General features: G+C 42.0%; 1 protein-coding gene across 3 annotated transcripts in view; it reads right to left on the reverse strand.

Moving 5' to 3' along the window:
- Positions 1-4348: 4348 nt before the first annotated feature.
- The window catches only part of LOC132384594 (1-phosphatidylinositol 4,5-bisphosphate phosphodiesterase delta-3-like), a 104027-nt gene continuing 81300 nt past the window's right edge, over positions 4349-27075 (reverse strand). For 2 of the 3 annotated variants that reach the window (XM_059955815.1, XM_059955816.1), the window contains exons 10-14: positions 26490-26646; positions 25328-25444; positions 22906-23084; positions 19435-19570; positions 17713-18209 (exon numbers count right to left, since the gene is read on the reverse strand). In XM_059955815.1, coding sequence (XP_059811798.1) covers positions 17851-18209; positions 19435-19570; positions 22906-23084; positions 25328-25444; positions 26490-26646 — 948 coding nt within the window. In that variant the 3' untranslated portion in view covers positions 17713-17850. Of the gene's footprint in view, positions 4954-8183; positions 8334-17712; positions 18210-19434; positions 19571-22905; positions 23085-25327; positions 25445-26489; positions 26647-27075 lie in introns of those variants that run through there. The other variant, XM_059955817.1, reaches the window with a different exon arrangement.

Raw genomic sequence — 27075 nt, forward strand, 5'->3', positions numbered from 1 at the left:
CTTTACCCATGATCGGCAAGTCCTGGGTGAAGTCTGAAGTTGGAAGCCCAATGTTGGTGAGTCTGAGAATCCAAGGACAAGGAATGGAATCGTGGATGTGGTCTGTCCTGGGTTGGAGACCTGTTTGTGTGTGTGTGTGTGAGGGACAGAGAGGGGTGGGAAAGGGACTTGTGCTGTTGTTGACTAGTTTGGTTGTTGCTGTTTGTGTTGTTCTGCCGAGCATTGTGGACAAACTATGCTGGCGCTGGAATGTGTGGCAACTCTTGCAGGCTGCCCCTAGCAGATCATCAGACTGTGTTGGTTGTTAATGCAAATGATGCATTTCACTGTAAATAAATGAATCTGAATCTGAACCCTCTCCTCCCCCCACCTAGCTCCATCTTCCTCCCGTTCTTTTGTCTGCCTCTATCTATCATCTTGAACAAGTTAGGTCTTTATTCTTTGGAGCATAGAAGGTTGAGGAGGGACTTGATAGAGGTATTTAAAATTATGAGGGGGATAGATAGAGTTGACGTGGACAGGCTTTTTCCATTGAGAGTAGGGGAGATTCAAACAGGAGGACATGAGTTGAGAGTTAGGGGGCAAAAGTTTAGGGGTAACATGAGGGGGAACTTCTTTACTCAGAGAGTGGTAGCTGTGTGGAACGAGCTTCCAGTAGAAGTGGTAGAGGCAGGTTCAGTATTGTCATTTAAAGTAAAATTGGATAGGTATATGGACAGGAAAGGAATGGAGGGTTATGGGCTGAATGCAGGTCGGTGGGACTAGGTGAGAGTAAGCGTTCGGCACGGACTGGAAGGGCCGAGATGGCCTGTTTCTGTGCTGTAATTGTTATATCTACCCATCTCCGTCTCCCAACTCTACCACTCAATTATCTGATTCACCTTTCTCAGTCCACCTCTGGTGCCTGTCTCACCCTCCCCCTTTCCTCTTTATACTTGCTACCTCCTCTTTCCACTCTATGTCCTGATGCAGGGTCTTGACTCAAAATGTTGATAATTCCTCAACCCCGCCCCTCTCTCTCTCAGACACACACATGCTGCTGAACCCACTGAATTCTCACAGCAAATTATATGATTCCAGTCTTTGGTGTCTCTATTTATTCCCAATGTTTTCTGTTAGTTAGCTCATCCTCTACCCCCACTAATACACCCCAGAGACAGGAGCTTTTACCTGGTGCAGAAGCCTTTTATATGGCACCTTCTAGGCATCCAAGAACACCCGATCTGCTGGTTCCCCTTTACCACGCTGATTGTAACGTCCCTCTCATGAACCCACATTGATACTGCTTAGTTTTATTACACCCAGCTGCAGCTTTCCAAATAAACGACTCCATCACTCTCACGTGGACAGAGGTCAGTCTGACTGCCACTTCCTGCTTTCTGCTTCTCTACTTTCCTGAAACGGGTGTTATATTTACGACTGTCCAACCCACAAGGACCTTTCCAGAATCTAACAGTTTTTGTAAGATCACAAAAAATGTATCCACCACCTCTACAACCTCTTCTCCCTAGACCTCAACATGCAGGTGAGCACAGTCCTTAACGCTCTCCGCTTCTTTCTCAACTACCCCACCTCTGCCTGGCAGAACTATTCCTCAGGATCAACTATTTTTTTTCAGCTACTCCCACTTTCTCCAAACTCAAGGTGTAGCCATGGGCACCCATGTGGGATTTCCCAGTGGCCAACCATTTTAATTCCAATCCCAATTGGAATAGACACATTGATCCATGGCCTCCTCTTCTGCCATGATGAGACCGCTCTCAGGGTGGAGGAGCAGCGCCTTGTATTCTGTACCCTCCAACCTGATGGCATTAACCTCAATTTATCCAACTTCCATTCATTTTACCACCTCCCCCTTCCCTCTTCTTTAATTCCCCACTCTGGCCTCTTACTTCTTCTCCTCATCTGCCTATCACCTCCCCCTGGATCCCCTCCTCCTTCCCTTTCTCCTATAGTCCACTCTCCTCTCCTATTGGATTCCTTCTTCTCCAGCCCTTTATCTTTCCTCTCCATTTGGCTTCACCTATCACCTTCTAGCTATCCTCCTTCCCCTCTCCACCCCCCCCCCCCCATCTTTTTATTCTGACATCTTCACCCTTCCTTTCCAGTCCTGAAAAAGGGTCTTGGCCTGAAACGTCGACTGTTTATTCATTTCCATATGTAGATCCTGCCTGGCCTGCGTAGTTCCTCCAGCATTTTGTGTGTTCTGCCAAAACACTTGGCAGCCTTAGCACCATGAGTTCTAACCATTTTCCTCCAATGATTATGGTTGTTTTAAATTCCCCTCTCTCTTCATCTAGTACAAGACCCACTGCTATTATTGGGATGACTTTTACATGAAGAGAGATTCAAAATCACTGTAGTTCCTTTTTTTCTTTATGGGGCCATAATTTCATGTGGCCAGCTTTTTGTTATACAGACATGCAGTGTCAGGGAGAGATGTGTCATTGTTGACGTTTCTTTCAGCAGAGTGCTGAACCACTAGAGGAGCAGTTTCCTGAGTGAGCTCGAGCAGCGCTGAAGGGCAGCCCAGCAGAGGGAGTGCTGCACCCAGGGAGGACTGAAATGGACAGGTTCACAGTTTATATTCAATTTGCCAGATACTTGCCAACATAAAACCTTCTTTTCCACAACTTACTTTCCTGCATCTTTCTCCTCAGCCAATCCAGTAACTGGGCCCTGATTGTGTCAGTGTTGGAGGACAGCCCTTGGCTACTGCTGCATGACTGATGGAGGAGAGCGGCGACCTTAAGGGAATGTTGCGCAAGTTACAGGAACTCGTTAGAGTGATCTGGTGCCCAAGGAGCACGACTCCATTTGAAGTGTATTGCTGAGTGCAAAGGGATTTCTGTGTCAAAGTGGCACTGAGGAAATGATGCAGGCCAGGAACTCCATGTTTAATCTGCAGTCTTGCCTGCTCTTTCTGATGAGTGCAATAGATCCCACAGAGTTCATTGTGCTGGGTAATGTGCAATCAATAACCTACATTATGATAATCAATCTTGTGGCTGCTACATCAGCCAAGCTCCCTGAGACTTGGCTGCCTGTGCCCCAAGTACTTTGTTTCTTGAACAACCGACTAAATGTTGGAGGAACTCAGCAGAAGTGTTATTCCTTTTTACAAGTCGCTTCATATTTCCAGCATCTGAAGTCCTTCTTGTGTCTCTACTTTGTTTCTTGATTACCTCATCTCCTGTGACTGAAAATGTAATCATTTTGAAAAATGGGATTGGAAGCCCAGTTTTGTTGGAGTGGAAGGGTGGTTTCCTTGCACCGAGGGCAGGACTGACTTTTGGTCACTGTCAGCGATTTCAAATTAAAGATGCTGAAATGACGCCAACATTGGCTGTGTGGTTGATAGTGAAGAGTGAAAAGGAAGCTGTTGACGGTAGGGTAGGTGGATATGTTAAAAGCAGAGTTTGATAGGTTCTTGATTAGTAAGGGTGCCAAAGATTACAAGGAGAAGGCAAGAGAATGGGGTTGAGAGTGAAAATAAACCAGCCATGATGGTATGGTGGAGCAGACTTGATGGGCTGAATGGCCTAATTCTGTTCCTATGTCTTATGGTCTTACACAAGTGGCAAAGCAACAAGTGGGTGCAGGAGATGAACAAGGTGATGGTGATTGAACAGTGTAGGAGGAGGAAGCTCATAATTAAGCTCCCTGAGACCAAGTAAAGAGGCTGCTTTGGCATAGACTCTGTTCCTGGTTGAATCACAGAGTACTGACGCAGGAAATGTATAATCACAGTTAGAGCACTCTGTTCAATGTAGCTCACCCAAAAAGAGACAGGTAATAGGGGTCCAGGTGATAGGTGCAAGGTCTGGGTGATGGACAACAGGGTGAAGGGTTATCCCAATCCCACTGTGTCTGTCAGTATGCCAATGTGCATTGAATGATTTTCAAGTGAAGTTTTGTGTGCAGTGGTTCAGTGAGTAATCCTGACCTCAGGTGTCAGTTTCAGAGTTTCTATGTTTTCCATGTGATTATTTGGATTTCCCTTGGGTGCTCCGACTTCCTCCCACATTTCCAAAAATGTGAAAGTTTATGGGTATGTAGCAGAGTGGTGGAAGAATCAGAGGAGGAGTAGTTGGACATGTGAGAGAGAAGTCACTGGGAGTAGGGAAACAAGCTGATGGGGAATGGGATAGACAGGATTTATGTGTTAGTATCAATTTGAGTTGACGGGCCAAATAGATCCTTCTATGTGGTAGGAAGTGAATAAATGTGGTCTTTCAAAATAGTTTCTGGGGAGTTGTGTTCCTCAAAATTAGATGTTAGTCATGCATACTGGGTGGGCAGAATCGGAGGAGTCATGACCTCTGTGGTTTTACAAAACACCAAACAAAACACTTTGTAAAATATGTAGCTTATTTAATATATAAGTACATCTGGAGGAAGCACCCCCATACTTGCTATAACAAGCAGTGTTATACAGCTGGGGTGGGACCTTTGTATGAACCCACAACACAGCAGGAGTTGAAGAGCCCAGACCCCAGCCTGGGGAAGAAGTTTCACTTCTCTCGTTTGTGAATTTTCCTGGATTTAACGAGCGAGTTTTAGATTTAGTTCACTTTTAGGCAGGATCTTCACTGAAGATGAGAGAGATTTGTCTCCCACAGCTGTCTGTGGTCAGACTGGGGCTGTCAACTATGCAGAGGAAGCTGACTGAGCTCCTGGTGAAAGCAGCAGAGCTTTGTGCTACAGTGTTATCTGTGTCATGGTGTGGCATTGTTAAATGTGCAAAGTTAGCCAACATCATAGGCTCCCTGCACCCCAACCTGCTGTCACCAGCACGGAGCAGGGGAACGGGCGGTGCATCAACACCTCCACTTTTGCCTTCTCACTGTCAGCCCGCTCCACATTACACACTCTTAATCCTGATCCGAACAAAGAGAGTGGCGGGTGAGAGGGGCCTGGAGTCCTTGGTCAGCAGGTGGATGTGGCGGTAACCTGTAGAGGAAAACAGAAACACCATCAGGATTCATTGGCACTGTGACCTCTGTTGTTAGTGATATACAGAAATAATTTGGAAAAAAATGAAGATGAGCAAGTCTGCAAATGACACAAACTGGTGGATAGTGACAAAGGTTGTCAACGCATATGGTGGGTTATAGTTTAGCTGGAGATATAGAAGGAATGAATAGAGAAAGCTTGGAGAGTGTATGAGGGAGGATAGGCAGGTGATAGAGAAGGGACACGCTCATACCGACGGTTTGAGATGTCTCTACTTTGACGCAAGGAGTGTTGTGAACAAAGCGGATGAGTTTACAGCGTGGATCAGTACTTGGAGATATGATGTGGTGGCCATTACAGAGACTTGGATGGCTCAAGGACAGGCATGGTTACTTCAAGTGTCGGGTTTTAGATGTTTCAGAAAGGACAGGGAGGGAGGCAAGAGAGGTGGGGGCGTGGCACTGTTGATCAGAGATAGTGTCACTGCTATAGAAAAGGAGGATGCCATGGAGGGATTGTCTATGTGGGTGGAGATTAGGATTGGGAAGGGGTCAATAACTTTACTGGGTGTTTTTTTATAGGCCACCCAATATTAATAGGGATATCAAGGAGCAGATAGGGAAACAGATCCTGGAAAGGTGTAAGAGTTGTTGTGGTGGGAGATTTTAATTTCCCAAATATCGATTGCCATCTCCCAAGAGCAAGGGGTTCAGATGGGGTGGAGTTTGTTAGGTGTGTTCAGGAAGGTTTCTTGACACAATATGTAGATAAGCCTACAGGAGGAGAGACTGTACTTAATTTGGTATTGGGAAATGAACCTGGTCAGGTGTCAGATCTCTCAGTGGGAGAGCATTTTGGAGATAGTGATCATAATTCTATCTCCTTTACAATAGCATTGGAGAGGGATAGGAACAGACAAGTTGGAAAAGCGTTTAATTGGAGTAGGGGACTTATGAGGCTATCAGGCAGGAACTTGGAAGCTTAAATTGGGAACAGATGTTCTCAGGGAAAAGTACAGAAGAAATGTGGCAAATGTTCAGGGGACATTTGTGTGGAGTTCTGCACAGGTACGTTCCAATGAGACAGGGAAGTTATGGTAGGTACAGGAACTGTGGTTTACAAAGGCTGTAATAAATCTAGTCAAGAAGAAAAGAAAAGCTTACAAAAGGTTCAGAGAGCGAGGTAATGTAGAGATCTAGAAGATTATAAGGCTAACAGGAAGGAGCTTAAAAAGGAAATTAGGAGAGCCAGAAGGGGCCATGAGAAGGCCTTGGCGGGCAGGATTAAGGAAAACCCCAAGGCACTCTACAAGTATGTGAAGATCAAGGGGATAAGACTTGAAAGAATAGGACCTATCAAGTGTGACAGTGGGAAAGTATGTATGGAACCAGCGGAAATAGCAGAGGTAATTAATGAATACTTTACTTCAGTATTCACTATGGAAAAGGATCTTGGTGATTGTAGTGATGACTTGCAGCAGACTGAAAAGCTTGAGCATGTAGACATTAAGAAAGAGGATGTGCTGAAGCTTTTGGAAAGCATCAAGTTGGATAAGTCACCGGGACTGGATGAGATGTACCCCAGACTACTGTGGGAGGCGAGGGAGGAGATTGCTGAGCCTCTGGCGATGATTTTTACATCATCAATGGGGACGGGAGAGGTTCCGGAGGATTGGAGGGTTGTGGATGTTGTTCCTTTATTCAAGAAAGAGAGTAGCGATAGCCCAGGAAATTACAGGCCAGTGAGTCTTACTTCAGTGATTGGTAAGTTGATGGAGAAGATCCTGAGAGGCAGAATTTATGAACATTTGGAGAGGTATAGTAATAGTCAGCACGGCTTTGTCAAGGGCAGGTCGTGTCTTACAAGCCTGATTGAATTTTTTGAGGATGTGACTAAACACATTGATGAAGGTAGAGCAGTAGATGTAGTGTATATGGATTTCAGCAAGGCATTTGATAAGGTACCCCATGCAAGGCTTCCTGTGAAAGTAAGGAGGCATGGGATCCAAGGGGACATTGCTTTGTGGATCCAGAACTGGCTTGCCCACAGAAGGCAAAGAGTGGTTGTAGATGAGTCATATTCTGCATGGAGGTCGGTCACTAGTGGAGTGCCTCAGGGATCTGTTCTGGGACCCTTACTCTTCGTGATTTTTATAAATGACCTGGATGAAGAAGTGTAGGGATGGGTTAGTAAGTTTGCTGATGACACAAAGGTTGGGAGGTGTTGTGGATAGTGTGGAGGGCTGACAGAGGTTACAACAGGACATTGATAGGATGCAAAACTGGGCTGAGAAGTGGCAGATGGAGTTCAACCCAGATAAGTGTGAAGTGTTTCATTTTGGTAGGTCAAATATGATGGCAGAATATAGTATTAATGGTAAAACTCTTGGCAGTGTGGAGAATCAGAGGGATCTTGGGGTCTGAGTCCATAGGACGCTCAAAGCAGCTGCGCAGATTGACTCTGTGGTTAAGAAGGTGTATGGTGTATTGACCACCATCAACTGTAGGATTGAGTTTAGGAGCTGAGAGGTAATGTTGCAGCTATATAGGGCCCTGGTCAGATCCCACTTGGAGTACTGTGCTCAGTTCTGGTCGCCTCACTACAGAAAGGATGTGGAAGCCATAGAAAGAGTGCAGAGGAAACTTACAAGGATGTTGCCTGGATTGGGGAGCATCCCTTATGAGAATCGGTTGAGTGAACTTGGCCTTCTCTCCTTGGAGCGAAGGAGGATGAGAGGTGACCTGATAGAGGTGTATAAGATGATGAGAGGCATTGATCGTTTGGAGAGTCAGAGGCTTTTTCCCAGGGCTGAAATGGTTGTCACAAGAGGACACAGGTTTAAGGTGCTTGGGAGTAGGTACAGAGGAGATGTCAGGGGTAAGCTTTTTATTCAGAGAGTGGTGAGTGCGTGGAATGGGCTGCCAGCAACAGCGGTGGAGGCGGATACGATAAGGTCTTTTAAGAGGCTTTTAGATAGGTACATGTAGCTTAGAAAAATAGAGGGCTATGGGTAAGCCTAGTAATTTCTAAGGTGTGGACGCGTTCGGTACAGCATTGTGGGCCAAAGGGCCTGTATTGTGCTGTAGGTTTTTTATGTTTCTATGTTTCTAATTTGAGGTCAAGGGCGAGGGTGGGGTCTGGGATCAAGGGCTAGGGTGGGGATTGGGGTTCGAGGGTGGGGAGAGTGGGTGTGTCAGTGTCTGCAGGAACAGCAGACCACTGTTTACCTTCTTTCATGCTGGTGAACGGGAGGGTGAACTGCCCAATGAAATCGTTGCTGGACGATGAGTCGTAATCCTCAACCAGGAAGCGGATCAACGCCAACTCGGGAACGTTGATTGTAAACCGGAGCGCTTCATTCCACACCGGGTTAAAACCTGCAATGCCACAAAGGACACAGAGGCTGTTTACTGTCTCTTTTTTTTTTAATTTTGTTGAATTTTCAAATAGGTTACAGAAAGAAAAAAAAAATTATCAACCCTTCCCCCCCTCCCCCTTAACACATCCCTATAGAAAAAAAAGAAAGAAAGAATGCCTGGATATCAGAAGTTCCCCACATGGTCCACGGAATTCATAATAGCTTTGATATGTATATTTATTTCTTTCCCCAGATAACCAATAATTTTATCTTCGGAGCACCTATATATTTAATCGTATTTTTTGTAAATAAGGGTGCCAAATTTTTAGAAATATTTCATATTTATATCTTAAATTATAAGTAATTTTTTCAAGTGGAATGCAGCTAAAAATTTCATTCTTCCAATGATCCACACTTAAGTATGAATCCGATTTCCAAGTAACTGCAAAAGCCTTTTTGGCTACTGCCAATGCAATTTTTATGAATTCTTTCTGAAATTTATTTAATTTGGATTTTGATTTTATCACTTCAATATCACCTAGTAAAAATAATATTGGATTATGTGGAAGTTGTATTCCAATAATTTGTTCCAGTAAAACTCTTAAATTTGTCCAAAAAGGTTGAATTTTAAAACAAGACCAAGTAGAGTGTAAAAAAATACCAATTTCTTGATTACATCGAAAACATTGATCAGAGAAATTTGAGTTAAATCTATTTCTTTTTTGTGGTGTAATATATATTTGATGTAAAAAGTTATGTTGTACTAATCTTAGTTGAACATTTATTGTATTTGTCATACTGTCAAGACATAATCTTGACCAACTTGTTTCATCAATTTTAATATTCAAATCAATTTCCCATTTTTGTCTTGACTTATGAATTCCTTGTTTAATTGCCTGATTTTGAATCAAATTATACATACCAGAAATAATGTTTTTAATTTTTCCTTTATGAATTAAAGTTTCTATTTCATTAGGTTTTGGCAATAACATTGTTTGACCCAGTTTATCTCTTAAATAAGCCCTTAATTGGAAATAACAGAAAAGAGAGTTATTTGATATTTTATATTTATTCTTGAATTGGTCAAATGACATTAATATACCTCTTTCAAAACAGTCTCCTATATATCTAATCCCTTTGTGAAACCAGTTATATAAAAGTTGATTATCCATTGTGAAAGGGGTAAGTTTATTTTGAATTAAAGGTCTCTTTGCTAATAAAGATTTCTTTATCTCTTCATCAACATTTATCTTATTCCATAAATCAATCAAATGTTTTAGTATAGGAGATACTTTCTTTTCCTGTATCCATTTAGATTCCCATTTATATATAAAATCTTCTGGTATATTTTCTCCTATTTTGTCTAATTCTATTCTAATCCATGCCGGTTTATCTTCATCAAAAAAAGATGCAATAAATCTAAGTGGATTTGCTTTGTAATAATTCTTAAAATTTGGTAATTGTAACCCTCCTAGGTCAAATTTCCATGTCAATTTTTCCAACGATATTCTTGACATCTTATTTTTCCAGAGGAATTTCCTCACACATTTATTTAACTCTTGAAAAAATTTCTGCGGTAATTGTATTGGTAATGTTTGGAATAAATATTGTAATCTAGGGAATATATTCATTTTTACAGCATTGACTCTACCTATTAATGTTATTGGTAACATCATCCATTTATCAAGATCCTCTTGAATTTTTTTCAATAATGGCAAATAAATTAATTTATATAAATTCTTTATATCGTTATATTCTTTAAGCTTCGTTTTTTAAGCCGGGCGCAGAGTGTAGGGCTTGGGCTCAGAGGGCTTAGGCGGAAGAGGGCACAGTAGGCTTATCTTTTAGTTCTTGTATTTTCAGTTATTTGGGAGGTATGAGTGTGAGGGCAGCTTGTTGTTCTCGGTGTCGGATGTGGGAGATCCTGGAGTCTCCGAGCCTCCCGGACGTCCACATCTGCGCCAGGTGCGCCGAACTGCAGCTTCTGAGGGACCGAGTTAGGGAACTGGAGCTGCAGCTCGATGACCTTCGCCTGGTCAGGGAGAGTGAGGAGGTGATAGAGAGGAGTTACAGGCAGGTGGTCACTCCGGGACCACGGGAGGCAGATAGGTGGGTTACAGTCAGGAAGGGGAAGAGGCAGGTACTAGAGAGTACCCCAGTGGCTGTACCCCTTGACAATAAGTACGCATGTTTGAGTACTGTTGGGGGGGACAGCCTACCTGGTGGGAGTGACAGTGGCCGAGCCTCTGGCACAGAGGACGGCCCTGTAGCTCAGAAGGGTAGGGTTAGACAAAAGAGGTCCATAGTAATAGGGGACTCAATAGTCAAGGGCTCAGACAGGCATTTCTGTGGAGGTGACCAGGAGTCCCGGATGGTAATTTGCCTCCCTGGTGCCAGGGTTCGGGACGTTTCTGATCGCGTCCAAGATATCCTGAAGTGGGAGGGTGAAGAGCCAGAGGTCGTGGTACATGTAGGTACCAATGACATAGGAAGGAAAGGGGAAGAGGTCCTGAAACGAGAGTATAGGGAGTTAGGAAGGCAGTTAAGAAGAAGGACCGCAAAGGTAGTAATCTCGGGATTACTGCCTGTGCCACGCGACAGTGAGAGTAGGAATAGAATTAGGTGGAGGATGAATGCGTGGCTGTGGGATTGGAGCAGGGGGCAGGGATTCAAGTTTCTGGATCATTGGGACCTCTTCTGGGGCAGGAGTGACCTGTTCAAGAAGGACGGGTTACACTTGAATCGTGGGGGGACCAATATCCTAGCGGGGAGGTTTGCTAGGGCTACAGGGCGGACTTTAAACTAGTAAGATGGGGGGGGCGGGAGACTATTTGAGGAGACTATGGGAGAGGAGGTTAGTTCACCAGTGGAGCAAGTAAATAGACAGTGTGTGAGGGAGGAAAGGCAGGTGATGGAGAAGGGATGCGCTCAGCCCGAAGATGTAGGGGAGAAGAAAGAAAAGGATAATAAATTTGAATGCATTGTTAGGGATGGAAAGAGAGGAGGAGATGGAGAGTATCTTAAATGTATCTATTTTAATGCAAGGAGCATTGTAAGAAAGGTGGATGAGCTTAAAGCGTGGATTGATACCTGGAATTATGATGTTGTAGCTATTAGTGAAACATGGTTGCAGGAAGGGTGTGATTGGCAACTAAATATTCCTGGATTTAGTTGCTTCAGGTGTGATAGAGTAGGAGGGGCCAGAGGAGGAGGTGTTGCATTGCTTGTCCGAGAAAATATTATGGCGGTGCTTTGGAAGGATAGATTAGAGAGCTCCTCTAGGGAGGCCATTTGGGTGGAATTGAAGAATGGGAAAGGTGCAGTAACACTGATAGGAGTGTATTATAGGCCACCTAATGGGGCGCGTGAGTTGGAAGAGCAAATGTGTAAGGAGATAGCAGATATTTGTAGTAAACACAAGGTGGTGATTGTGGGAGATTTTAATTTTCCACACGTAGACTGGGAAGCTCATTCTGTAAAAGGGCTGGATGGTTTAGAGTTTGTGAAATGTGTGCAGGATAGTTTTTTGCAACAATACATAGAAGTACCGACTAGAGATGGGGCAGTGTTGGATCTCCTGTTAGGGAATGCAATAGGTCAGCTGACAGATGTATGTGTTGGGGAGCACTTCGGGTCCAGTGATCACAATAGCATTAGCTTCAATATAATTATGGAGAAGGACAGGACTGGACCTAGAGTTGAGATTTTTGATTGGAGAAAGGCTAACTTTGAGGGGATGCGAAGGGATTTAGAGAGAGTGGATTGGGTCAAGTTGTTTTATGGGAAGGATGTAATAGAGAAATTGAGGTCATTTAAGGGTGAAATTATGAGGGTACAGAATTTTTATGTTCCTGTTAGGGTGAAAGTAAAGGTTAAAGGTTTGAGAGCACCATGGTTTTCAAGGGATATTAGAAATTTGGTTCAGAAAAAGAGGGATGTCTACAATAGATATAGGCAGCATGGAGTAAAGGAATTGCTCGAGGAATATAAAGAATGTAAAAGGAATCTTAAGAAAGAGATTAGAAAAGCTAAAAGAAGATACGAGGTTGGTTTGGCAAATAAGGTGAAAGTAAATCCGAAAGGTTTCTACAGTTATATTAAAAGCAAGAGGATAGTGAGGGATAAAATTGGCCCCTTAGAGAATCAGAGTGGTCAGCTATGTGTGGAACCGAAGGAGATGGGAGAGATTTTGAATGATTTCTTCTCTTCGGTATTCACTAAGGAGAAGGATATTGAATTGTCTAAGGTGTGGGAAACAAGTAAGGAAGTTATGGAACCTATGACAATTAAAGAGGTGGAGGTACTGGCGCTTTTAAGAAATTTAAAAGTGGATAAATCTCCGGGTCCTGACAGGATATTCCCCAGGACCTTGAGGGAAGTTTGTGTAGAAATAGCAGGAGCTCTGACGGAGATCTTTAATATGTCATTAGAAACGGGGATTGTGCCGGAGGATTGGCGTATTGCTCATGTGGTTCCATTGTTTAAAAAGGGTTCTAGAAGGAAGCCTAGCAATTATAGACCTGTCAGTTTGACATCAATTAATGGAAAAGTATTCTTAGAGATAGTATTTATAATTATCTGGATAGACGGGATCTGATTAGAAGTAGCCAGCATGGATTTGTGCGTGGAAGGTCATGTTTGACAAACCTTATTGAATTTTTTGAAGAAGTTAGGAGGAATGTTGATGAGGGTAAGGCAGTGGATGTAGTCTATATGGACTTCAGCAAAGCCTTTGACAAAGTTCCACATGGAAGGTTAGTTAAGAAGGTTCAGTCGTTAGGTATTAATGCTGGAGTAATAAAATGGATTCAACAGTGGCTAGATGGGAGATGCCAGAGAGTAGTGGTGGATAATTGTTTATCGGGATGGAGGCTGGTGACTAGCGGGGTGCCTCAGGGATCTGTTTTGGGCCCAATGTTGTTTGTAATATACATAAATGATCTGGATGATGGGGTGGTAAATTGGATTAGTAAGTATGCCGATGATACTAAGGTAGGAGGTGTTGTGGATAATGAGGTGGATTTTCAAAGCTTGCAGGGAGATTTATGCCGGTTAGAAGAATGGGCTGAACGTTGGCAGATGGAGTTTAATGCTGAGAAGTGTGAGGTTCTACATTTTGGCAGGAATAATCCAAATAGAACATACAGAGTAAATGGTAGGGCATTGAGGAATGCAGAGGAACAGAGAGATCTAGGAATAACTGTGCATAGTTCCCTGAAAGTGGAGTCTCATGTAGATAGGGTGGTAAAGAGGGCTTTATAAATCAAAGCATTGAGTACAGAAGTTGGGATGTAATGCTAAAGTTGTACAAGGCATTGGTAAGGCCAAATTTGGAATATTGTGTGCAGTTCTGGTCACCGAATTATAGGAAAGATATCAATAAATTAGAGAGAGTGCAGAGACGATTTACTAGGATGTTACCTGGGTTTCAGCAATTAAGTTACAGAGAAAGGTTGAACAAGTTAGGTCTCTATTCATTGGAGCATAGAAGGATGAGGGGGGATTTGATCGAAGTATTTAAAATTTTGAGAGGGATAGATAGAGTTGACGTGAACAGGCTGTTTCCATTGAGAGTAGGGGAGATTCAAACTAGAGGACATGATTTGAGAGTTGGGGGCAGAAGTTTAAGGGAAACACGAGGGGGTATTTCTTTACTCAAAGAGTGATAGCTGTGTGGAATGAGCTTCCTGTAGAAGTAGTAGAGGCCAGTTCAGTTGTGTCATTTAAGGTAAAATTGTATAGGTATATGGACAGGAAAGGAGTGGAGGGTTATGGGCTGAGTGCGGGTAGGTGGGACTAGGTGAGATTAAGGGTTCGGCACGGACTAGGAGGGCCAAGATGGCCTGTTTCCGTGCTGTGATTGTTATATGGTTATATGTTATATGGTTATATCGTTATCAACTCTTATACCTAAATAGTTTATACCATTTATCGGCCATCTAAATTGAGTTATTAACCGACATTGACTATAATCTCCTTTAGTAAGGGGTAGAATTTCACTTTTATCCCAATTTATTTTGTACCCTGATATTTTCCCATATTCTTCCAATCTAGAAGATAATTTAAGCAACGAATGTAATGGGTTAGTTAGGTAAATCAGAACATCATCAGCAAATAAGTTAATCTTATATTCCTCCTGATTAACTCTGAAACCCATAATATCTGAGTCAGTTCTAATTAATTCAGCTAATGGTTCTATCGCCAACACAAACAAAGCAGGTGATAATGGACAACCTTGTCTAGTTGACCTTGTTAACTGAAATGATGTTGAAATTTGGTCATTTGTCACCACTTTAGCTTTGGGGTTAGTATTTAAGGTTTTAATCCATTTTAGAAAAGATACTCCTAATCCATATTTTTCCAATACCTTAAATAAAAAATCCCATTCCAATCTATCAAATGCTTTTTCTGCATCCAAAGCAACTGCCACACTCATTTCTTCCCTCTCTTGTGCCAAATGAATTATGTAAGCAACCGAGTTACATTATCTGCCGATTGTCTATTTTTTTTATTGAATTTTCAAATAGGTTACAGAAGAAAAAAGAAAATTATCAACCCTTCCCCCCCTTAACCCCTCCCCCCTAACATATCCTGATTGTCTATTTTTAATAAATCCTGTTTGGTCCATGTGTATTAATTTTGGTAAGTATTTAGATAATCTATTAGTTAAAATCTTTGCTATTATTTTATAGTCCATGTTCAACAAAGAAATAGGTCTATATGATGTTGGCTTTAAAAGATCTCTGTCTTTTTTTGGCAATACTATTAAAATAGCTGTGAAAAAGATTCTGGAAGTTTATGCGTTCTTTCCGCTCGGTGTATTAGCTCCATAAAAAGAGGAATTAATAAATCTTTAAACTTTTTGTAAAATTCAGGCCGAAAATCATCTTCTCCTGCAGATTTATTACTCTGAAGTGATCCTAGAGCTTCTTCGACCTCTTTTAATGTAAAAGGCACATCTAATCCCTTTTGTTCTTCCGAATTCAATTTTGGGAGAGTTATTTGTGATAAAAACCTTTCTATCTCAACAATATCATTTTGTGATTCTGATTGATACAATTCAGAATAAAAAAATTTAAAGTTTCATTGATTTCTAAAGGTTTATAAGTAATTTTATTTACACTTGTTCTAATTGCATTTATCGTTTTGGAAGCCTGGTCTGTTTTTAACTACCAAGCAAGAATCTTGTGTGATCTTTCACCTAGTTCATAATATCTCTGTTTAGTTCTCATAATTGCTTTTTCTGTTCGGTATGTCTGAAGTGTATTATATTGTAGCTTCTTATTAACAAGTTGTCTTTGTTTTTCTTCTGTCATATATCTTCGAGATTCTTTTTCTAATTTTGTAATTTCCTTTTCCAATTGATCTATTTCTACCATGTATTCCTTCTTAATTTTAGAAGTATAACTTATTATCTGGCCTCTCAAAAATGCCTTCATCGCTTCCCATAATATAAGTTTATCATCAACTGAATGTGAGTTTGTATCTAAAACAAAACTGAATCGTTTTTTCATAAAATCACAAAAATCTTGACGTTTCAATAATATTGAATTAAATCTCCATCTGTAAATCAATTCCTCCTTATCCATCATTATCATTGTCATTATCAAGGGGGAATGATCTGACAATATTCTTGCTTTATATTCCATATTTTTCACTCTGTCTTGAATATTCACTGATAGTAAGAAAAAATCTATCCTTGAATAAGTTTTTTGTCTATTTGAATAAAATGAATAATCTCTTTCTCTTGGGTTAATTCTTATCCATATATCAATCAAATTTAAATCTTTCATCAATAATAAAGTTAATTTTGCTACTTTTGGTTTTGTAACAACCTTTGTTGACCTGTCTAAAACTGGGTCTAAACAAAAGTTAAAGTCTCCACCTATTAATATTTTATTGTATGCGTCAGCCAAATTCAAAAAAGCCTCTTGTATAAATTTTACATCGTTTTCATTTGGTGCATAAATATTTATAAGAGTCCATAGTTCTGAAAAGATTTGACAATGTATAATTACGTATCTTCCCTCACAATCAATTAATACATTTTGTATTTTAATTGGTAATGTTTTGTTGACCAAAATTGCAACTCCCCTCGCTTTTGAATTAAATGAAGCTGCAATAACATTTCCGACCCAATCTCTCTTTAATTTCTGATGTTCTATCTCTGTTAAATGTGTTTCTTGTATAAAAGCTATATCTATTTTCATTTTCTTAATGTATGTTAAAATTCTTTTTCTTTTTACCGGTCCATTAAGCCCATTAACATTAAAACTTTAAAAATTCAGTAAATTAGTCATTATTTTTAACGGGGTTACTCCAGTCTATAGTAACACATAATATTTCAACTCTCATAGTACCTTGGGGAATTATTTTTAAATTCTCCATGTTGCTATGTGTCTCCCCGCTGATCATCCAGGCAAAGAAAGAAAGGTAAAAGAAAAATAGATTATAAAGAAAAAATGTTGTGAATGAAAAAAAACACAACATTACCCCCCCTGTTGTGCGGGTCATGGCAAACGCCATGATTACACACGTGAATCCCATAGCGATCGATACGAAGTTCCCCCAGCTCCCCCATAACATAAAAAGTATAGATAAGAGAAGAAAAAATAATATCACTACTCTCGATTAATATTTCTCAAATCTTTACCTTTCTCCTCCTGTATCATATAATTAAAAGTATATTTAAATATTCTTCTGTCCTTATTGTCCATCAACTCACTTCAGTGTTCCCATCTTCATCTTTAATCTGTTTCACTTTTAAATCTTTACTGTGTCTAGCGAATATTTGGGAGTTCTTGTGCAAACTCCTCTGCATCCCGATGATCTGTAAAAAATCTTCTTTTTCCGTCATCCAAAAAAATTATCAGTGTTGCCGGGAGTCGCAATATAAATTTATAACCCTTTTCCCATAAAACTTTTTTCGCTGGGTTAAATTCCTTCTTTCTCTTCAAAAGGTCATAACTTCTATCAGGATAGAAAAGAACTGTTTTCCCTTCTATCATCAATGGCCCGTTTCTCTTTCTGGCATGTTGGGCAGCCGCCTTCAGGATCTTTTCTTTATCTTGATATCTTAAGCATTTTATCAAGATTGGTCGTGGGTTTTGATCAGGTTTTGGTTTTGGTCTTAAGGCTTTGTGGACCCTTTCGATTTTAATCAACTGGGTTCCCTCTTTCATTTCCAAATTTTCCAGGATCCATTTTTGAAAAAATTTTATTTGATCCTCTCCCTCTATCCCTTCTTTAAGACCAACAATTTTAATATTACTTTGTCTACTAAAATTTTCAAGCACGTCTATTTTTTCCAACAATCGTTTTCTTTCTGATGTCCAGGCAAGAATATTATCTTCCATTTTATTCACTCTCTCAATAGTGTCTCCCATTATTTCTTCCAGCTTTTTAACTTTCTTGTCCATTTTCTCCTGTTTTTTCACCATTTTATCAAACATAGTCTTCATATTTTTAATATCTTCTTTTATTATTTTTAATGTTTTTAATTCTTTTAATTCATGCATTATTTGCGCCAAAGCTTCTCATATGTCTCCAGAAGATCTTCCACCTCCAACCTCTTCCTGTTGTTCTTCTTTTACCTCCTCATCTTCATCTGTATGTTCCAGAGAATCCGAATCCACCTCGGGTTCATTTTCACTTCCACTTCCAACCGTAGCTGGGATTTGTAGTTCAAATTGCTCATGTTTGCGCATGCCCCTTCCTTTGCGCACACTCGGTTCCTGTTGTTCCTTCTTGGAGACTGTTGATGCTGCCGCCGATTTCTGTTCTGTATCGCCGGAGGTAAGATGCACTTGAGTCCAAGGCTTCTTCATGGTGGCCGGCTCAGCTTGTACTGTCTTCAAAGTAGAAGTTTTCACCTTTGTCTGTTTAGGAGGCATATCTAAGGAAAATCCTGAGTAGTTTAGATGTATTTTTTAGAAAATATTTACTAACTTTTCTTCACTTTAACATTAATTTATTAGTTTTTTTTTACGGGAGAGCTGGATTTCCACATCTCGATCCTAGGTGACGTCCCCCCGACTGTATACTGTCTGACACCAGGAAGCAAGGGTTTGTTGAGAAACAGACTGCAGGAACAGCCTGCACACTGATCCCATCATATTCTCTATCAACACAGGAGGCCAATCAACCCTTCGAGTCTGTGCCAGCTTTTAGGGATAACCTTAGAAGTGTGAGAGAGGACTAAATAAAACATATAACATCCTGAAGGTTGGGTGTGGAGAGATATTTCCTTGTGCGAGAACCTAGAACCAGAGCCACTGTTTAGCAATAAGGCTTTGCCTTGAAAGATGTGGCTTTCTTTTGTATCAAGAAGATCTGGAATCTTTGGAGCTCTCTTCCTCAAACAGCATGATCTCAATGAATGGAGGAACAGGTGTGGCAGCTGATTGGCACATTTTTGTTCTTCATTTATACGTTTGCTTACTGAAGACACACAAAGCTGTTTGCCCATCAAACCCATGCCTGGTGCTGGCACAGCAATTCCACCATCCCCAGCAAAGCTACTGCCCTGTCACTAATCCTGAAGCCCAACAACCCCTTTGATTCTTTTGCCACTTGGTGACACTGATCTGATCAACACCACAACCACCCTTCCCTCATGAGGAGAGATGAAACCGTGGGATGCAGACTCACGCAGACAGCATCTGTGGTTGGGATCAAACCTATGCTCTCTGGAGCTATGAGATACAAGCACTAATAGAACTCCATAGTGGGTTCCCTACTATGCACTATTGCAGTTCTATAGAGAGATATTATACTGCTAAACCACCAGCAGGATCATGTGTCCCGTATGTAATAGGTGGAGACATTTCAGCCACGACAACAAAGTGAGTATCATGACTGGTCCATTGGAACGTTCCAAGTACACTCCGCACATCTCCTAGCAAGTTCCTATTCCCCAAAGAGGATGACGCAATGGATTACCACTGTCCTATTTGTAATATGCAAAATGGCAGATGCGTAGGAACTGCCTGGAGACACCACAACTCTTGTCCCATCTTCAGGATTTACTAATTGCCCTACCATTGAGATTGTCAGACACAGCACCAAGGGTGTAAATTTCCCCACTGGACAGATGTTGTATACACACATCATCCCCCTACCATTATTTTCAACGTGTCTTGTCCTCTTTGTAGCATTATCTTGAGGCACACCATGCACTTCCACACGCACCAGGGGGTCCACAATGGAGTTCTTTTTGTCCTTATTCACTTTAGGGAGTTGCTGAGCTGTAATAACCTGAAAAGGTCATAAAATCAGAGAACAGTTCAAATAGGGAAGAAGGCCATTTGGCACATCATGTCCACACTGGCTCCCTACCAGAGCAGTTCACCGGTCCCTCCTGCCTCCTCTTGTAAATTGTTCCACACCATAGGTTTATCTACAATGGAAACTACCTCCACCACATCTGCCAGCAGTGTGTTCCAGGTTTCAAATACACAGTGCAGATAAAGCATTTTCATCACTCTTACTTCTCTTGCCTGTTCTCTACTTACACCTGTGACCTCTAGTCCTTGAGCCTCTACCAATGGGAACAGCCTCCCACTCTGTCCAGATCCCGTGATTCTGTTCCTAAGTCTTATGATCTTATGGCTATTTTATACACTTCTATAAAATCTTCCCTCAGCCTCGGGTTCTCCAGTCTATCGTTATAACTGGGGTTCTCCATCCCCGTTCTCCTCAATCTTTTCCACACCCTCTCTAATGGTCGCCCATCCTTTCTATGATGTGGTAATCCTGATAAGAACACTATATTTTTTGCACTATCCTATACCTTCATATAACTCCATGTTTGGATCCCTGCATTTCTCCCACACACTGGTGTAGAACGTACTCAGCAGTGTCAGATTCCCTCTATCAGAGTTCTAACCAGACACTTTCACCCCAGTTGTAATCCTCTCTCCAGCACTGTAATTCTCCTTTTAATCAACACTGCTACACTTCCTTCTTGAACACTTTTTATCCAGGAATATTTACTAGTTGTTCCTGCCCCCTTTGAGCTGAGTTCCTGTTATCATGATCAAATCATATACCACTGTCTGGAGAGGCAAGAGAGACTGCAGATGCTGGAAATCTGGAGCAACACACAAAATGCTGGAGGAATGCTGTAATATTCCTCTCTCTGACCTGCAGTTCACCAGCCAAATTTATCACACGCTGCAGATTCACATGCATACATCCCAAACTATGTACAATTTCAATGTCAATAGAATTATCTGCTGGCCTAGTCTGGAGTCAGTGAAAATTGGGTGGTTCCCCTTTTTCTTTGCCTTTAAGAACATAAGAAATGGGAACAGGAGTGGGCCACCTGGCCCATCGAGCCTGCCCTGCCATTCAATAAGATCACGGCTGATCTGGACATGGACTTGTCTCCACCTGGCTGCCTTTTCCCCATAAGCCTTAATTCCCCAACTATGCAAAAATCTATCCAACCTTGTCTTAAATATATTTACTGAGGTAGCCTCCACTGCTTCATTGGGCAGAGAATTCCACAGATTCACCACCCTCTGGGAAAAGCAGTTCCTCCTCATCTCTGTCCTAAATCTACTCTCCAGAATCTTGAGTCTATGCCCCCTAGTTCTATTCTCACCTACCAGTAGAAACAACTTTCCTGCCTCTATCTTATCTATCCCTTTCATAATTTTATATGTTTCTGTAAGATCTCCTCTCATTCTTCTGAATTCCAGTGAGTACAGTCCCAGGCGACTCAATCTCTCCTCATAGTCTAATCCCCTCATCTCTGGAATCAACCTAGTGAACCTCCTCTGCACTGCCTCCAAAGCCAGTATATTCTTCCTCAAGTAAGGAGACCAGAACTGAATGTAGTACTCCAGGTGCGGCCTCACCTGTACCCTGTACAGTTGCAGCGTAACCTCCAATTCAATTCCTCTAGCAATGAAGGCCAACATTCCATTTGCCTTCTTGATAGCCTGTTGCACCTGCAAACCAACCTTTTGTGATTCATGCACAAACACTCCCAAGTCCCTCTGCACAGCAGCACGCTGCAATATTTTACCATGTAAATAATCTGCTCTTCCATTTTTCCATCTAAAGTGGATGACCTTGCATTTACCAATATTGTACTCCATCTGCCAGACTCTTGCCCACTCAGTTAACCTAACTATATTTCTCTGCAGACTCTCCGTATCTTCTGCACAATTTGCTTTTTCACTCAGTTTAGTGTCATCAGCAAACTTAGATACACTACACTTGGTCCTCTCTTCCACATCATTAATGTATATCGTGAACAGTTACAGGCCCAGCACTGACCCCTGTGGCACACCACTCACCACTGATTGCCAACCGGAGTTTCACCCATGTATCCCAACTCTCTGCTGTCCATTGGTTAACCAATCCTCTATCCATGTTAATACATCACTCTCAACTCTATGCATCCTTAGCTTATAGGTAAGTCTTTTCTGCGGCACCTTATCGATCGCCTTCTGGAAATCCAAGTAAATAACATCTATCTGTTCCCCTCTATCCACTGTGCTTCAAAGAACTCGAGTAAGTCTGTCAAACAGGACCTGTCTTTGCTGAATCCATGCTGCATCTGTCTGAAGGCTCCATTTCTTTCCAGATGCCTTGCTATTTCTTCTTTAATGATAGTTTCAAGCATTTTCACAACTACAGATGTTGAACTAACTGGTCTATGATTACCTGCCTTTTCCTTACATCCTTCTTTGAACAGTGGTGTGACATTCACTGTCTTCCAATCTGCTGGGACCTGCCCAGAGTCCAGAGAAGTTTGGGAAATTATCACCAAAGACTCTACTATAACTTTTGCTATTTCTTTCAGTACCCTGGGATGTGTTCCATCAGGACCAGGGGACTTTTCTATCTTCAAGCCCACGAGTTTACTCAGCACTATCTCTTTAGTGATAGCTGTTGTATCGAGGTCCTCACCTCCCATTACATCCACAACATCTCTCTATCTTCTGCTTTAATTTCTGGTGCCTGCACACCACCCCTCCCCACTTCACTCCAGTTATCATTACCTTGTCATTATCCTACACAACTGCCATTCCCTCTGTTTGTCTTCCTAAATTCCAGAATCCCTATCCTGAACTTCCAGCTTGGCTTTCCCCTTGATTCTGTCTTCAGCTTCCCAGTCCATTGTTAAATGAATTTTACCTCTCCCGGGCAGCACTCCCCATGGATATTAGTCAAGTTCCTCTTGGGGTGCAATGGGCCTGGTGAGTTTAAAGGGGGCAGGGAACGAGGCCCTAGTGAGTTGAAGGGGAACAGGAAAAGAGGCTGTGGTGAGTTTGAATGGAGCAAGGAATGGGGCCATTGAACCAGATGCTGAACTATCAGGATTTCAGATTAATCAGAGAATGGATTATCAGCCTTTAAATTCACAAGGCAGGTGGCAGCACATCTGGAATGACAATGGTATTCTGCAAGGTGGAGATCCACGTTAGAGCATCATTTGGAATATTGGTTCAATTCCCAATGTTGCCTGTAAGAATGTCCCCCCCTCATCCAGATTTACTAAGTGAACCACTCTGAATTTTGCTTTGCAGGGTTTGAATTTGGCAGATTTTGCAAAACTAAATCTGAATTAAATTTACATCAATGATCAGCTGTGTCTTATTGAGTCCTACTCCAGGTCTTGGTTTTGCAGGGTCAAAGACATTAGATCTGTTCTTCATGAAGCTGGGCTTCAGGATGTAACCCGACCGACCGTTCTGTCGAAACTTCCCTTTATTCAGATCCATCTCCACTCCGGCTTTCTGGAAGTTCAGGGCCACTGCAGGAAAATAAAAAATTATATCTATTAACCAGATGGGGCAAATATACATCTCATAAAGGATTGCTAATCAGGCCTGTGTTCCCTGAAATACCAAGGGCAAATATTGAAAATTGAACCATTTGAAAGGGAAAATTTACTTGGACACAGCAAAATAAGTCATGGGGGAGGGGTAGTTGGTCAGAGCTTGAGACACAAAGGCTGATGGAAGAGCAGGCTGAAAACCAGTTACCCCTTGTGTCCATGTGGAACTCTCTGTGTGTGGTAGACACTGGCTGTATGTATGTGATGGTCAGCAGAGTGAATAAATGCAGGATGAATGGAACTGGGATCTTGGGATCCTCTACATCTTCCTATCCCCTTAAAGCACTGGGCCATTTTATTCATTCAGCTATGGTGCCAGAGTTTGGAATTAATCCCAATTAGCTCAAGTCTGACTTACACATGTTCTGGTCAGTTGTGACATAGTGGTAGGGTAGTTGTAAATGATGATTGATATTTTAAAGCTGTCTTTCCTTAAAGAATTGTGTTGTGCACCTAACTGTTCACTGAGTTGCAACCTTGTTTGTAGAAAGTTCCAGAGGTGGTCTGTAAAATATTACAAAATGGTTGCAGCATGGAAGATACCCTTCATTCAACTGAGTCTGTACTACATCCATTCTGGTCACAGACCTCCTGCCATGCTGAGACAGTGTAGTCCCGACCTCAGAGACCGGCTGCAGGAAAGTCTTTCCTCGGGTCATTTCTGGTTCTCTTGCCAATCCCCTTCATTTCCCGTCCCCTGGTTCTTGACTCTCCACCATTCGCAACAGGTATCTCTCTATTTGCTGTGTTGGCCCCCTTTATGAATTTAAACACCTTCAACATCTCTTCTCTCCACCTGTTTCAGGGAGCACAATACCTGCTTTTCCATTCCACCCATATACAATGGATTCTGGTTAACTGGTCCATTGGTTGATTGGAACAGCCACTTATTTGGGACAACTCTTAAAGATCAAAAACATTGAGAAAATAGCTGGGGTTCTGTGTGTTTATTTGGGACACTCTGCTGCTTAATTGGGACAGGAGACTGTTGTCAAACAGTTTCTAACTAGCGTCAATTGAGTACACTTACATGGCCATTAGACACTACACTGTGCTTAGAGCAATCAGTTTTTAAATAGTGTCGCTTGTGTGTTTGTGTTCAAAAAGCAGTGATTTTTGTCACTGATAGTTGATGAGAAATAACCTTTAAGACAATTCAGAACTGTTTTGCTCACTGCGGTTTCAAGCATTTCATTTAAATATATAATTTGTTACCGAGTTAAATGGTAGTTTGTCTTCTTTGTACCTTTTTAACTCTTTCTATGAAACTTGGGCTAATTGGAGCAGCCACTTAATTGGGCCAAAATGTACTGGTTCCAGTTAACCAGAATCCACCGTGACTGCTCCCCTCATCCCTGAAGTTATTTTGATAATCCTCTTCCAAATCCTCTCCGAGACCTTTGGATCTTTGTTTAAGACTGGTTCCCAGACTGGACACAATAATCCAGTTGTGGCTAAGCCACTGTTTTAAAAAGGTTGATGATGACCACCTTGTTTCCACACTCTACTCTCTTTATAAAACTTATGATCTTGTATGGTTTTATTATGAATTTCTTAACCTGCCACGTTACTTCTACCAAACTATGTACAAGGAGTTTTGGATCTCACTGTCCTTCTGTCCCATTTACAATCGTGTCTTCCAGTTTTCATTCCTCCCCTCACTCATCCTGCCAAAATGTAACACTGTGTATTCCACAATGTTGGTTCCATCTCGCACTACCCAGCAGTTCACTAGCCTGTCTACATGTACCCCCACAGTTTACCATGCCTTTCAACTCTGTGTCATCAAGAACAAATCAACTGACAAACAAGAGAAAATCTGCAAATGCTGGAAATCCAATCAACACACAAAATGCTGGGGGAACACAGCAGGCCAGGCAGCATCTATGGAATATAGTACAGTCGACGTTTTTGACCGAGACCTTTCGGCAGGATCTTGGTTACACTACTCATGAGTTCAAGTCTGTATATCTGCTGCCTTTCTTTTGAGGTTACACATCCATTGAGTTCAACACTTTGCTAATACAAATACCCATTACTTTCATTTAATTCATATCAGTTATTTGCAAGGTTGCTTATTTTTCAGGTTTTAATTTAGTTTAATTTGAATGAAGTCATAACTTGACCTGAATGTTTGGGCAGAGGTGGGACCAACTTACCTAGTTGGCATCCAGCATTCCACATCTCCTGGGGGTTGTAGTTGGAGGAATCAACCCGGGACCCTGTTGGGTAAATCCTGGACAGCTGCATGGTGTTGTAACGCACGAAGAGCCTCCCTGAAAAACAAGTGAACTAGTCTCAGAATGCATCTGGTGAATGATGGAGTGATCAGTTGTCTGGTGAGGTTCAGCCTGGTATGGAAACACCAGTGCCGTTGAATGGAAAATCCTACAAAAAGTAGTGGACACAACCCAGTCCATCATGGGTAAAGACCTCCTCACCACTGAGCCACAAGGTACAGCAAGGAGCCCGGGTCCTAATAAATTTGGATCTACGATCTGCTGTTGAGACCATTTAAACTCCTGCCCAGACAGACTGGGGCTCTTCTCCCGGCTGCCCCAGCTGATGTGTCTGCAAACTTTGCCACGATTTGTCCTGCTAATAAAATGAACTGAATACCAAGGTTTTGGGCCTACTCTGGGCTGCTCAAGGGATTTGGGTCTAAGGACTGAATTTGGTTTGGAATGCTGCTGTTGTGCTTGCTTCCAATGTTTATATGATTTGTTTCTTTCTCTTAACTTTGGACTTCATTTTTTAAAATTGGGTTCTTTTGGGTTTCTTGCTTTGTGGCTGACAAAGCAGACACATCTTAATGGTGTATAATTTATACATTCTCTGATAACAAAATATACTTTGAATCTTTGAATAGTCTTAGCAATATATCCAACTGGCAGCTCCCTCGGAAATCAATTGTGACCTTATTACTGATGACAGTGTGAATTCAGTGCTGAGAGTTGGTCTATAGCTCCAAGTCCCTTTTCTATTAATCAACACTTTCCTTACTTCAGACAGAAGTGAAGGATCCCACACCACAATTCTGAATACAGTCAGGGAATATGGGCAAATATTTATCTCTCGGCAACGCTAGAACCTTCCTGTCCACAGATCCTGTTTCCGTCAGCATGTCAGATCGATGACTCGACTGGACGTGGCTACACTGGCCCTTGGACCACTCAAAAGAAAGGGCACTAACCCAACAATGGGCCCAGAGCAGCCAGAGTGATCTGGGCCACAAGCTGTCACACATTTGCAGAGGATGATCCCAGGCACATTGACATTGTACCAATACTGGTGTTTCTTTCAATGAAGCAGTGGCCTTACCTGATTCATTGATGAGTTTCTTTGCTTTGTTCTCAGAGAATGACGAGAGCTCACAGACACACATCTTACTCCATGCATGCTGGAAGCCATGGAAATGTACAGCCTTGCAGTAAACCACCAGATCCGAGAGCTCCTCTGACATCTCCCCCACTGCGCCCTACAGACACACAGCAATGAGAGGTGAATTAAACAGACCCAAAATACCCAGTAAGTCCTAGACACTCAAAAAAACTGAAGCATCCAGCCACTATCTCAGAACCAAAAGGCACCAACCACCAGGACAATCCCTCACCCCCAACACCCACCAAACACCCAGTCAATCCCTCACTCCCAACCCACGCCCAACTCCCAGTCAATCCCTCACTTCCAATACACACCAAGCACCCAGTCAATCCCTCTCCTCGAACCCACGCCCAACTACCAGTCAATCCCTCACTCCCAACAACCACCAAATGCCCAGTCAATCCCTCACCCGCAACCCAGGCCCAAGTCCAAGTAAATTCTTCACTCCCAACACCCATCAAACACGCAGATCATCACTCACTCCCAACCCACGCCCAACTCACAGTCAATTCCTCACTCCCAA

The sequence above is a fragment of the Hypanus sabinus genome, chromosome X1 (assembly GCF_030144855.1).
Source record: "Hypanus sabinus isolate sHypSab1 chromosome X1, sHypSab1.hap1, whole genome shotgun sequence".
NCBI classification, from domain to species: Eukaryota; Metazoa; Chordata; class Chondrichthyes; order Myliobatiformes; family Dasyatidae; genus Hypanus; species Hypanus sabinus.